Source organism: Artemia sp. Qi Xiang Cuo, chromosome 20 (assembly GCF_049724085.1).
Source record: "Artemia sp. Qi Xiang Cuo chromosome 20, ASM4972408v1, whole genome shotgun sequence".
Classification (NCBI taxonomy): Eukaryota; Metazoa; Arthropoda; class Branchiopoda; order Anostraca; family Artemiidae; genus Artemia; species Artemia sp. Qi Xiang Cuo.
In genome coordinates this window covers 9,681,489-9,696,099 of record NC_142813.1, presented here as the reverse complement: position 1 = coordinate 9,696,099, position 14,611 = coordinate 9,681,489, and the positions used below count along the sequence as shown (strand labels likewise).

General features: G+C 36.4%; 1 protein-coding gene across 1 annotated transcript in view; it reads right to left on the bottom strand.

Moving 5' to 3' along the window:
• LOC148939853 (tetratricopeptide repeat protein 21A-like) overlaps nt 1-14,611 on the bottom strand; it is a 274,902-nt gene that overhangs the window by 13,110 nt on the left and 247,181 nt on the right. Inside the window, exon 19 of the mRNA XM_089105983.1 lies at nt 7,076-7,222. Coding sequence (XP_088962109.1) covers nt 7,076-7,222 — 147 coding nt within the window. The remainder of the gene's footprint in view (nt 1-7,075; nt 7,223-14,611) is intronic.

Sequence of the window (14,611 nt, the reverse complement as noted above, 5' to 3'; positions counted from 1 at the left end):
TGCTGCTAAGCCTCCCAACAAGTGATGAAGCCTTGGAAATTTGAGATGTAAGCTCTTTTGTGATCAAGCCATCATTCGACAGAATAGATCCCAAGTAAGTGAAGTCTTCAACCACATCTACTCGGTTGTTTCCGATGTTGACTTCCTTTACAGTAAAACGGGACGTGGGGGGCTCAAGGAGCATAACTTTGGTTTTCTGCCAGTTGATCTTCAGTCCAACTTTCGAGGCTTCTTCTGAAAGCAACTGGAGAGCTTTGGTCATCTTATCGACGGTGCTCGCAACTAGCGCTATGTCGTCGGCGAAGTCAGCATCAAAGAGTACCCGGTCTCCGAACTGAAGACCGAATTGAAGGCGATTCATTGTGCTGGCCATAATATGGTCTATGACGCAGTTGAAAAGCTCGGGAGCGGCGGCACAACCTTGCCGGACGCCAGTCTTCACTGCGAATGTGGGACTGCGTCTTCCATTGACTTTCACGCAGCTTTCTGTATCCTCATACAGCTTTTCAAAGAGTGAGCAATATTTCTTGGGTAGACCCGTAGTTCTTAGTATCAGCCAAAGTGAACGGCGATCAACACAATCGAAGGCAGCCTTAAAGTCCACGAATGCGATGTACGCTTTTTGGTGGAACTCCTGCGTCTATCCAATCAAAATTTTGAGATCGCCATTATGTCCGAAATAGTCAAGAGGTGAGTTAATTAAAATAATTATTCCTCAGGGGTTGACTAAACCTCCCAGTGCCCCCAGAGTAAGGGATGTAAGTAAAGCAAGCTGTTCATTGTTCAAATATAAGGTTTTTTATTGAAGGGGTGATCGTATCGACTTTGGTAAAGCCTCATTCTATTTAAATTGAAAGTTCTAGCTCCATTTTTATAAGTCAAGATAAATAAGACGGTAGGCAACCCCCCCCCCCATGCCTATTCTTCTAAATATTTTTGATCAAAGCTTTGAGTTAGCCATTTTGTTCAAAATCGTCCAAATGTCAAATATCTATGGTTACGGGTTACCCCTCCCAGGCTTGGAGGAAATGGCTCCCAGGCTTGGGGGAATTATACTAGCAGCCCATCTTTAACATATAAAGCTTCAATGGAAGGCGTGGTCTTATAAACTTTGGAGGAAGTTCATTCAATCGGAAATCGAAATTTATTGTGCCCCATCTCTTGCGTCTTTTACACCCAAATGCATTTAATAAAAATTCTGAAATCGTCTTTTTGTTCAAAACAGTCCTAAATTCAAATTTCTATAACTTAGGTGTTGAGAAATCCTCCATAAGCCCCAGGGAAAGGGTTATAACTTATGAAAGTTGCCCATTATTAGAATATACGTTTTTTGTGCAAGGGCTGGTCGTATTAACTTTGGAGGGCGCTCAATCTATTGGAAATTTAAACTTTTAGTTCTTTTTTAAGAGTCAAAAGTGATCAATAGGAAATTTGCCCACGCCCCACCTTCCCTACGGGCATCCGATCAAAATTTTGAGATATTTATTTTGTTCAAAATAATTCAATGGCCATATAAATATTTTTTCTGGTTTGAACTCCCCCCAGCCCCGGGAAATGGCTCTTAGTTACGGAACTTGCTTATTGTTACTTTGATACTTTGTTTACCTTGATACCTTGTTTACTTAGATGATTTCTTTACTTTGATACTTTGATACTAGTTTTGATACTTAGATGAAAGTGATGTTAAAAAAAAATTTATTTTGAACTGAGACATTTTCTAAAAACTTGAAACCTTTTACAATCAAAAATGAAAAAAAATAATTTAAATGAACTTTTCGAAAAAGAAATTTTTTGAAGAAAAGTAAAGGCCATATTAAACTTCAGATAAGTAATGATACAAATACCTGTTAAAATTCAAACTAGAAAAAAAAGAAATTACTATTAAAGAATAAATGAAACCCAAAGTAAACATAAATTAAATAAAAAATCACAGCAAAAAACATGAAAGATATTAAGCCTAACTGGCCAGCAATTACAAAAAACCAACAAAGAGAAAAATCTCTAAAAAAAAAACAAACAAACGAGACTGTGTTCCGGGTACATCAAAGAAAACAACAGAAACAAAACAACGCGGAAACTTTACCTGTTAAAAGAAAGGGATTCTTATCCTCAACAAGAACAACCTACGAACAATATAAAAAAAACAAGATAAAACTAAAAACCAATAAAACCACCACCACAAAAAAAGAAAAAAAAAAAAAATGTACAATTGGCCCAAACTGATCCACGTAGGGAAAAGATGCTAATATAGAGTTACTTCAGTGAGGACACCAGAGTAACTAATTAGTAACAGTTACTCTGATGTCCACACTGAAGTAAATCTATATTAGCATCTTTTCTCAACGTGTTTTATGTTGCGCCATTTTTAAATTTTTTTTTTTTTGCTTTTTTTTTTTTTGGTGGTGGTTTTATTGGGTTTTTTTATTATCTCGTTTTTTTTTTATCTTGTTCTTGTTGTTTTTCTTTCGTGCTGAAGACACCTCGTTTTTATAAAGGCAAAGTATTTGCGTTGGGTTTTTTTTGCTTCTTCATTTTACCTCAACTGAACCCAGTCTAGGGTGTTTTTTGTTTTTTTAGAGATTTTTCTCTTTGTTGGTTTATTAGCAAAAAACATGCATCAATTACTAATACAAATGAATCATAGGTACTATAAATGGTACAATATGTGCTATTATAAACGAATAAATAAATCTTAAAATGAGTGAAACTTAAGTTGAATACGCAAATCAAGCTTCAAACGAAAAAAAAATCACTGCAAACAAGAGTTTGGGTTTTGCCTCTTTCTCTCAATGTAAAAGTCTAAAACCTACTGCGTCATTGTAGCTTTACTGAAATCTGTATGTGTCTCGAAGAGTCTTGGAAAGTACAAATAAAAGCAAAGTCAATATTTGATATATAATGATATCAATTGTCGAAAGACGATCAGTTCAAGATTTTATTTCGCTATAATTTTTATTTTCATTTTAAATTCTGTAATAACTGGAAAAGAAAATATATGTAATATAATTTGTTTTCAGTGAAGGACCAATGACCGAGTACGCTTTAGACTTTTACAGCTAAGAAAGGGGGCAGTATCGAAACTCTTGTTGGCAGTGAAACTATGTTTGTCTTGAACAGTCTTGGAAAGAATAATAAAATTAAACTGAATATTATATATATAATGATATTAGTTGCTGAAAGCTTATCACTTCAAAATTTAATTCTACTCTAATTTTTATGTTTATTTTCATTGTTGTAATAAGTACAAAAGAAAATATTTGTAATATAATTCATTTTCAGTAAAGTGCCAATGATGCAGTAGGTTTTAGAATTTTACAGTGAAAGAAGGTGGCAAAACCCAAACTCTTGTTTGCAGAGATTTTTGTTCGTTTCAAGCTTGAGTTGCATATTCAATTTAAGTTTCAGTCGCCTTAAGATTTATTTATTCACTTATATTTTGGTTGAGGTTGAGCCTCTATATTTGGACTTGCATAATTTAGAATACTAAGAAAAACCTTACTGGTTGAATTGGTGAAATAGAAATTAAAAAAACCATGTATGTCTTAAAACAATAGAAAAAAAAAATTAAGAATCGAACTCTTTGTGAAAATGACTTCTATATGCAATTATATAGTTTAAGGTGGTAGTGGGGTGAAATTTAAGAAGAAAAAATATGGGTGAAAAATCAGCAAAACACAAGATAAAGCGTATGATAAAAAACAGCAGGGGCATTTCGTCAAAATCATGTGGGAGGGGCTAACTTGGGGCCAATTTTTCCAAGTCAAATGAAAATAACCAAGTAAAAATAAAAAATTAAATGATCTAACTTCTAAGGAAAAAAACCTTGCACTTTTAGATGGTAGTGGGCGCCAAATATAAGAAGAAGAAATGTGGGTGAAAGATCAGCAAAACATAGCAAAATCAGCAAAAGATAAAACGTAGAAAAAAAAGCAGCAGTGGCGTAATTTCTTCAAAATCATGGTGAGAGGGGCAAAGTTGGGGTCGATTTTTCCAAGTCAAATGAAAATGAACAAGTGAAAATGAAAAAATGAAATGATATAAATTTTTATGAAAAAGACTTCTATGTACAATCAGGCAGTTTTAGGTGGTAGTGGGTGTCAAATTTAAGGAGAAGAATTGTGGGTGTAAAATAAGCAGAACATATTAAGAAAAATATGATAACAAACAGCAGGGGCGTCTTTTTGTCAAAATTGATTAAAGAAAAATTTTTCCACAAAATAAGTTTTTCAAAGAAAAATGAAGAACTCCATTAAACAAAAAATGAGCAAATATAAAATCGAATAATCTACCAAGCGTGAGACTACCACAAATCAGAATCGATAAATAAATGAAACCCAAAACGAACAGAAATTACAATAAATGATTGAGTCAAACTCAAAACGAGCAGAAATTAACATAAGTTGGGCTCAAAAGCCCTATGCCTTCCCAAGACCAGAAACCTAATTTTCACTTTACTGAAAAAAATATAAATTTTTTTACTTTTATAGCTTTAATAAATAAAATATTATTAACATTTTGATTACTAAATATCAGTATATGTATATTAAACTGACAACGCACATTCATTTGTATTTTTTTCAGTAAAGTGCAAATTATGTTCTGAACTTGGGAAGGCGTAGGAGTTTTGAGCCCAACTTGTAATGTATTATTTTTGTTGTTGTTGCTGTTGTTTAGATCAGGGCACTTTGTATCGAAGAAGTTGTCGTAGGAACTTCGAAAAGGGCTCATTCGATTGAAAATAGAAATGACTAGTGCCCTTTTTAATAGTCGAAAGTGATTGGAAGGCAACTAACATCCCTTCCACGCCCACAATATCCCCAAACATATCCAATCAAATCTTTTAGATAGCTATTTTGTTCCACGCAGTTTAAAGTTCAAGAAATTATGCCTTTGAGCAGGACACTCCACCCCACAGTCTTCAGGGCAAGGGTTATAAGTTATGCCCTGGGGCATATAAGATTTTTATTGAAATCTTTGTCGTAGAAACTTGAAAAAGGGCTCATTCGATTGGAAAATCAAAGGGCTAGTGCCCTTCCCAATAGTCGAAAGTGATTTGAGGGCAACTAACTCCCCTCTCACGCCCACCTTTTCCCCAAACAAATCGAATCAAAATTTGAAGATAGCCATTTTATTCAACGTAGCTGAAAGTTTTGGAAATTAGGTCTTCAAGGATGACAACCCATCCCCCCACAACCCTCAGGGCAAGGGTTGTAAGTAATGCCCTGGGAGCAATTAAGTTTTTTATAGAAAGCGAAGTTGTAAAAACATCAAAAAGGGCTCATTCAATTGAAAATGAAAGGGCTAGTGCCCTTTTAATAGTCGAAAGTGATCGAAGGGCAAATAACCCCCTATCATGCCCACCATTTTCCCAAACACATCCAATCAAAATTTTGAGATATCCATTTTGTTCAACGTAGTCGAAAGTTCTGGAAATTAGGTCTTTTAGCATAATAACCCCATCAGAGCCCTCAGTCCAAGAGTTTTAAGTTATTCCCTGGGAGCATATAAGTTTCACAGCAAAATAAGCAACACATGCGAAAAATGTCAAAATGAAAGTGGCACATCAAATCTTTGTCTTTTACCATGGAATTTAACAACCTGTGAATCCTTATCATACTTAATTGACATCTGACGAAACCTTTTGATTTACCTAGATAACATGAATTTAGTACTTCCATCACAGAGGGCACATTGAGTGCGGATACACATAACCCTAGCTGTGACTGTTTGTCAGGTTTTGTTGAATCCAACCGGCCGCACAGTCAATAGGATTGTTGAAATCACAAGACGAAGGGCTGTCAGGAGTTTTTTTTTCATATTGAGAGAGAGGATAATATTGAGCATCAATGTAAATTTTTTTTATTTCATAGGGAACTTCAGACCAATATTTATACCTGACCAATGTTTTGGCTTATACTTCCCCCCCCCCAAAAAAAAAGTATGAAAAACGTGGTCAATTTTGTTATAACTTGATATTCTGCATTTTCCTTGAAACTACTAGACCGAGTTGTACAGAATAAAAATCGAAGTGAAAATATTTGTTCTCTTTCAGGGTCTGGCAACTACTTTTAGGGTTATATCGTTTTTATTTATAAATGTATTTTCGGTAGTTAGAGTAGTTTTTGCTGTTAGAACTTTTATATCAACCGATAGAAAGTGTAAAACTGAGGTGAAAATGCTCTTTTCACTTTTGGATGTTGAAACGTATTTTCAAAGCTATTCCTCCTTAGTGAATTTTATAATTTATATACAGCTATGTGAACTAAAAATCCCATATCACTGTCCCTTTTAATATGGAAGGGACAATGTGACAAATAATGGATGACTAGACTACAGTATCCATAGCCTACAGCAGAGCTGAAAGGTTAAAACCCTTAAAAAATTAAGCCACAATTATTATTATTTAACTATTATATTGTAATTATTCACATTGTTATACTGTTGTAACCAGGGGCGGATCCAGAACGAAATCCAGGGGGATGCCAAATATCAAGGCCGTATCCAGGGGGCTAGGGGGTTTGACCCCTCTCCCCAGTTTTTGTCCGAGTCGTAAAAACGTAATAAAAATGAATTTTTGATGCGTTTTTTAGAGTTCGTTTTTGTAAGGCCCCCCCTCCACCTGAAAAAGAATCCTTTTGTAACCCCTCTCCCAAAAAAAAACCTGGATACATCCCTGCCCAATGTAACAAGGGCATCAATAAGCAACATCTTGGGGGGGGCAATCTGACAAGGGCGCCATTAATTGACCAAATTGACAATTTTATTTTAAAAAGAGATTTAAAAAACAGAAAAAAAACAAGGAATTTCGGTACCATAAAAATCTTGGGGGGAGGGTGCACCCCTCGCCACCTTTCATTGATCTACCAGTGGTTATAACTATTCATAATTACTGTATATCGTTGTTATAATTATACTGATAAATACAGTTGCATTATAATTATTATACATTATTACTGTTATACAAATGTTTTGTTCTTTATTATTCAAAAAGGGACCTTCCCTGAATTTACCAGTTTGAATACGATTTTGACTAAAATTTGAGAACAAATTTGATAAAATTTGAGGCTGAACTTACTTGACAAAATTCTTTAGCTTGTTCGCCTTTATTTGAGTTTACGTAGATTTGTGCCAGTAATAGCCAGCACTTCTCCAGCCATTCGCCATTTTCAAATGTCCACGGGCTCTGACTGAACCGTTTCAGAGTTACTTTGGCTTTGGGAACCTATAATTACATAAATTGTGTCAATGGCAATGTTATTACTTATTATATTCGTGCATGTTTATCAAATTAGCAGAATTACCTATTTTGGCAAGTACCATTTCAAGTTTGTATGTGATCTTCTGAGTCTGGTAGAGAAGCCTCATCTCATTCCTTTGCTTAACTGAAAATAAGTGTGTAGAGTTTCCTTGCATTTATATTAGCCTCGATAAATAGTGACAAAATTACTAATCCATATTTGATTCTAATTAAAAGCAAATCCATTGAAATTCTAGCCGAGTATATCAATAAGAAAAGTGAAATTAGAAAAAAGGCTATCAAAAATCCAGGAATACAGTATTCACTCGCCTATTTACAAAAGTTTTGATCAGTCACAGCTACAAATAAATCTATAACTGACAACAGTTGGACACTCATTTTTTTTCTCGTTCTGAACTATATGTATATTATTTATATTATTATTTTTATTGCATGTTTCTGGCTTTGTTCCCATAATACGTTCAGATTATTAACCAACCAATTATTCCAAATTATTCAATTTATCCCACATTCAATTTATTCCAAGTTCAAATTATTCCACCTGTTTAGATTGCAACATTTTCCAATTTCTGTTTTCTTAATGACTTGAATGTTGATTTCTTTCTGATTTGGTATTCCAAATATACGTTTAAGGTAAGATGAAATTCATTGGAAGCAGGGCCAAAGAGGAAAAGATAGGCTACATATTCTATACATATGGTTCAAAAACTGTGCTTTAATTACATTGGTATATTTTTGTGACATAGCCAATTTAAGTTTTGTACCTTGTAAAGCTTGCCTTGGTGATATTACAGTGCAAATACATGTCAAGTTTTGAATGTTATTGCTTATAAGAGAGCGATATCCGACAGGCACTTCGTATCGAAGGAGTTGTCGTAGAAACTTCGAAAAGGGCTAATTTGATTGGAAATCGGGGTGGCTAGTGCCCTTTTTAATAGTCAAAAGTGATTGGAGGGCAACTAGCCCCCCCCCACGCCCATCATTCCCCCAAACACATCCAATCAAAATTTTGAGATAGCCATTTTATTCAGCGTAGTCGATTTGTAGATAAAAAATGTGTTTTTGAGGAGGACACTCCCCCACAACCCTCAGGGCAAGGGTTGTAAGTTATGCCCTGGGGGCATATGAGGTTTTTTATAGAAAGTGTTGTCGTAGAAACTTCAAAAAAGGCCCATTCGATTGGAAATTCAAAGAGCTAGTGCCCTTTTTAATAGTCGAAAGTTATTGGAGGCAATTAGCCCCCCCCCCACGCCCATCGTTTCCCCAAACACATCCAATCAAAATTTTGAGATAGCCATTTTGTTTAGCGTAATTGATTTCCAGACAGAAAATATATTTTTGAGGAGGACACTCCCCCACAACCCTCGGGGCAAGGGTTTTAAGTTATGCCCTGAGGGCATATAAGAACGATGTTGGCACAATGTACTATTTTTCCTTTAGAGCTAGGCACTTAATATGGAAGTGGTCGTCGTAGAAACTTCAAAAGGGGCTAATTCGATTGGATATTGAGAGTTCTAGTGCCCTTTTTAATAGTCGAAAGTGATTGGAGGGAAACTAGCCCCCCTCCCCCCACGCCCATCATTCCCCAGAACACATCCCATCAAAATTTTGAGATAGTCATTTTGTTCAGCGTAGTTGATTTCCATATAGAAAATATGTTTTGAGGAGGACACTCCCCCACAACCCTCAGGACAAGGGTTTTAAGTTATGCCCGGGGGGCATATAAGGTTTTTATAGAAGCCGCTGTCGTAGAAACTTCAAAACAGGCTCATTCGATTGGAAATTCGAAGGGCTAGTACCCTTTTTCATATTCGACAGTGATTGGGGGCAACAAGCCCCCCCCCCAAGCCCATCATTCCCCCAATCACATCCAATCAAAATTTTGAGATAGCCATTTTGTTCAGCGTAGTTGATTTCCAGATAGACAATATGTTTTTGAGGAGGACACTCCCCCACAACCCTCAGGGCAAAGGTTTTTAGTTATGGCCTGGGGGCATATAAGGTTTTTATAGAAGGCGTTGTCGTAGAAACTTCAAAAAAGGCTCATTTGACTTGAAATTCAAAGGGCTAGTGCCCTTTTTAATAGTGGAAAGTGATTGAAGGGCAACTAAGACCCCCTCTCAGGCCCATCATTTCCCCAAACACATCCAATCAAAATTTTGAGAGAGCCATTTTGTTCAGCCTAGTTTATTACCAGATAGAAAATATGTTTTTGAGGAGGACACCACCCACCCTCAGGGCAAGGGTTTTAAGTTATGGCCTGGGATCATATAAGGTTTTTAAAGAATTCGTTGTGATAGAAACTTCAAAAAAAGGTCATTCAATTAGAAATTCAAAGGACTAGCGCCCTTTTTAATAGTCGAAAGTGATTGGAGGGCAACTAGCCCCCGACGCCTATCATTCCCCCAAACCCATCCAATAAAAATTTTGAGATAGCCAATTTTGAGATAGCCAAACATAGAAAATATGTTTTTGAGGAGGAGACTCCCCCACAACCCTCAGGGCAAAGATTTTTAGTTATGCCCTGGGGCCATATAAGGTTTTTATAAAAGGCGTTGTCGTAGAAACTTCAAAAAAGGCTCATTCGACTTGAAATTCAAAGGGCTAGTGCCCTTTTTAATAGTCAGAAGTGATTGAAGGGCAACTAAGACCCCCCAGGCCCATCATTTCCCCAAACACATCCAATCAAAATTTTGAGACAGCCATTTTGTTCAGCCTTGTTGATTACCAGATAGAAAAAACGTTTTTGAGGAGGACACCCCCCAACAGCCCTCAGGGCAAGGGTTTTCAGTTATGCCCTGGGGTCATAAAAGGTTTTTAAAGAAGTCGTTGTCGTAGAAACTTCAAAAAAAGGTCATTCAATTAGAAATTCAAAGGACTAGCGCCCTTTTTAATAGTCCAAAGTGATTGGAGGGTAACTAGCCCCCGACGCCCATCATTCCCCCAAACACATCCAATAAAAATTTTGAGATAGCCATTTTGTTCAGCGTAGTTGATTTCCCGATAGAAAATATGATTTTTGAGGAGGACACTCCCCCACAATCCTCGGGGGAAGAATTTTAAGTTATGCCCTGAGGGCATATAAGAACAATATGTATTATTTTTTTTTCCTTTAGAGCAGAGCACTTCATATGGAAGGGGTTGTCGTAAAAACTTCAAAAGGGGCTCATTCGATTGGAAATTGAGAGTTCTAGTGTCCTTTTTAACAGTCGAAAGTGATTGGAGGACAACTAATCCCACGCCCACCCTCCCATTTTCTCAATATGTTTAAAAAAAAAATGTTGCCTTAATATTAAATCAAAATGCACTGTTTTAATGCTAATTCCCAAAAAGGCATCTAAGCAGTATCCCAAGAACGACTGAGGGTATTTATGCTCAAACTATCAAAGAAACTTCTGCTCTTAAGATTTGGTCAAATCAGAATAGCGTAAGTGTATCCAAGTTATCAAAGAAAGTAAACAGATTTTTTTTGCAAATGGTATCAATTTTTCCATTTCAGGTCAACTAGATGATGTATGAAACTAAATTAAATACTACTATTTTTGTCCAGATTTTTAAAAGGGTGTATGTTGTTAAAAATTGCTGAAAATTTTCTCCAGCATACAAATAGCAGGTCAAACTATAAAGTCTTAAAAAAAAACGATAAGATTTATAGTATTATTTACTTTTTCCCTGAAAAGACTATGTCAATATAAAACGAACAGAAATTAATTTAAAAAAACTTTTTCCACAAAATAATTTTTTTAAAGAAAAGTAAAGAACTCCATTAAACCAAAAATGAGTAAAAATAAAATCAAATAATCTATCAAGCGCTAAACTACCACAAATCAGCATCGATAAATAAATGAAACCCTAAACGAATAGAAATTACAATAAATGACCGAGTCAAACTTAAAACGGGAAGAAATCAACATGAGTAGGGCTTAAACCCCATATGCCTTCCCCAGGCCCGACCATAAATTGCACTTTACTGAAAAAAATACAAAGGAATGTGCATTGTCAGTTTAATATACATATACTGATATTTAGTAATGAAAATGTTAATATTATTTGATTTATTGAAGTTATAAGAGTAAAACCAATTTTTTTTGTAAAGTGCAAATTATGTTCTGGCCTTGGGAAGACATTGGGGATTTGAGCCCAATTTAGTCTCTTTGCAAATATAGTAAAACACTTAACACCAGGATCATTATCGAGCAGTGCCGAGCAATTAGAGGTAAGAAAGTGCTCCTGAACACACACAACTTCGGAAGTCTTAATAGCATGACTAATCACAGGGATTTTATTCGCAAAATTTCCGTTTATATTCCACGAGAAAACTGAGAGTTTACTGGCCATTTCGAGAGGAAGAGCTACGCTTTAACAGTTTCTGGTTTTCTGGACACGAAACGTGATAACATGTATGTTTTTCGGAATTGCAGATCAGGCAGGGGACTGGCCTCTGGCATGGTGTAGCAGTGCTACTAGAATACTCTTTGCTACAGCACCTGCTGCACACCTCAGGCTTCGAGTATTGGCTAGGTGAATTCCCTAAAACCGTGACACCTGTAGCAGCGCCGCGGCAGAAAATGGAATTCCTCAATACGAAAAAGTTCAAGACCGATTTTGATTGGGTTAAAAATAGTATTTTCGAGAGCTACTTCGGTCGAGTAGTACAGTTTGTAAGCGTTACTGCTGCCACATCGGAGTACTTTAACACAGTCCTGAGACAATGAGGCCAGGACGTCTGGAGACGTGGAGGTGGGGATATGCTTTACTATGCCAATGAACTGGGGCGTCCGAAGTTGAGCTTCAGCATTGTGCTGCTCTTTCAAGGCCAGTTGTGATCTTCTCGGCCACTTGTTTTGAAGGGACTATTAGACGCCATTCTTTACTATTTCGCCTTAGTAATGAAGAGTCAGCAAACTGTTCACCGGGAGCTATGTTCACAATGAAGTCTTTCCGCTTTTGTGGACAGTCCAACTCGGCGGGCATATTTTTCACAATAACGGAGTACGTAGGTTTTTCCGCTTGGCTAGGAACAGTAGAATAAAATGGCTGAGGCCATGGAATGAGACCTGATTTCAGCTTCTCAGCAACACCGTCCAGTTTTTTGCACGTTTCGCTTAGCTTCACCGTAATCGTAGATGCAATTACATCCCCAGAGTTTGGCAATTCCTCCGGTTCGAAGATTACAAACTTCTGGAGTTCCTTCTTATCTTTAATGCATTTCCAGATCACTTTCGCAATATCAACAACATTATCATAGTTTTTCTTGCATTTGCGCAGCCTCTCGTCGAAACTTGCAGCCTCGTAGAATTTCCAAAGTATTTTTTTTTGCTTCCATAATCTCCCCTCGTGTAAAGAACTCAGTTGCTTTATTCGCAAAATTTTCCGTCTTGACTCCTTTACTCATCAAGCGAGTAAAAAGGTTCAAGACAGCATTCCACTACAGATTAGTTGCGTCTCCCATTTGCAATCAAAAGTCAGTCCAATTTGTCATACAACCAAAATCAAAATTCAACGCCAATAAGCGAGGGAAGCGTAGGCTCCTGCTATCTATTCCCCGCAGTCTAAGAGAGATACACTCCCGGCAGATACTACGACACTTACTACGGATTATCCCCCCTCTTCTGCTCGATTATTAGTAAAATGTACGAAAATAGTTAACCAATCAGTCAAAATAATTTGATAATTATTGCTTTAGGATTATCTTTAACTTGTATAATCAGTATAGTGGTTACAGTGACGTAGATGTAATTTGAGAATTTATAATATTTCGTAATTTTGAAAGTCACTGTAATAATTGTGAAATATTGGTCAGGAATTTCAAAGCTATGAAACGGAAACTCACGGATTTAATACTGTTCATAAAATATCCAATTTACGATGTTATGACTTTGAATTCTGAGTCAATACTCAATATACAGCCTTCTCCTCCATGGGTTTTACATTCCTTCCTAGACTATGGCATTCCCTTTATGTTTGAAAGCCAATGAGGTATTAGGTCTTTTTTCTTCCGGGGAATTGCATTTAATTCAAGAAACTCGTCATATTTTCTAAGTGTTCGCAAAAGACGCTATGAAGTACTTTTCATCAAAAATAAAAGTCTTAACCCACCCAATGAAACGAGATATGCGTAGTTGATTAACCTAATCCCCTTTCCCCAATATAATTTGAATGTGAAGATAACTAGAGGTTTCTTTTTTTTGTAAAATAAGTCAAATCTTCTTTTCTTAAACGTAGCAGTAATTAAAGTTAGTACATAAAATTGTTTCTATTCTATATCAAAATTCCGATAAAAGAATCTTTTTTTAAGTTTATTGTTAACAATCAAAAAGCAAGAACTTATTGTTCAATTTTCTTTTTCTCCAGTAAAATGTATGTTGCGCAGCAAACCAACTTTGAATTATCACAGCTGATCTTGGAGACACGTTGAGTAGTCTGGGGCAGTTCTTACTGAGATTATACACGACCACGGGAAGACCATTTCAGATGTAGAAATGTAGTGGGTTGACCATTCGAGTCGGAAATTGATTTTAATAAAGTAAACTGATAGACAAAATTTGATTAAGATAAAGAATTTCTCAATAACCACATTAACCAAAAATTTACAGAATGTGAAGTTGAGTTGGAGAATTTTGAAATACCCCTTCATAGCTTGAAATAGCAATCTCAGGGGCAGATCCAGAATTTTTTTAGGGGGGGGGTCAAAATAGGTTGATCCAATAAACTTGCGTTAGGAGTAATTTTAAGTAACGCAATCTTGCGTTAATCAAGTAAATTACACTACTATAGACTACGTTAGGGGGGCGCCACCTCCCCCTGGATTCGACACTGAACAGCATGCGCTGTTAAGGCATACAGTATATAGCCTATACCGGCTCTGCTGATAAGCTGGATCCGATCTATCTGTCTTTCTCTCCTCCCTTTCTCTTAACCTTGGTCTTTTAAAATCCTTGGTCATTTGGTTAAGGCATACAGTATATAGCCTATACCAGCTCTGCTGATAAGCCGGATCCGACCTATCTGTCTTTCTCTCCTCTCTTTCTCTTTAACCTTGGTTTTCTAAGCTTTGATCACCACTGGATTGTTTTGAGTTAATGCAAGGGTCCGTGGTTTTAATTATTAATGTACTATCTAGGTATTATAATCTTTCGGATCACCATGTCCTGAGCTCTGCACCGTTGTTTGCTTATAGTTAATTAAAAGTAATCAATCTTTAATATCTTTCTTCTCTCCAAGCTCAGTAGGAACGCCTCTGTTAGTTTCAGTGCTATCCTATCCTAGCCCTTATTAGCTACCTTGTTATTCGCGCTTATATTACTTGTTACTTGCGCAATCCTAGCCCTTATTAGCTACTCTAACCCTGGG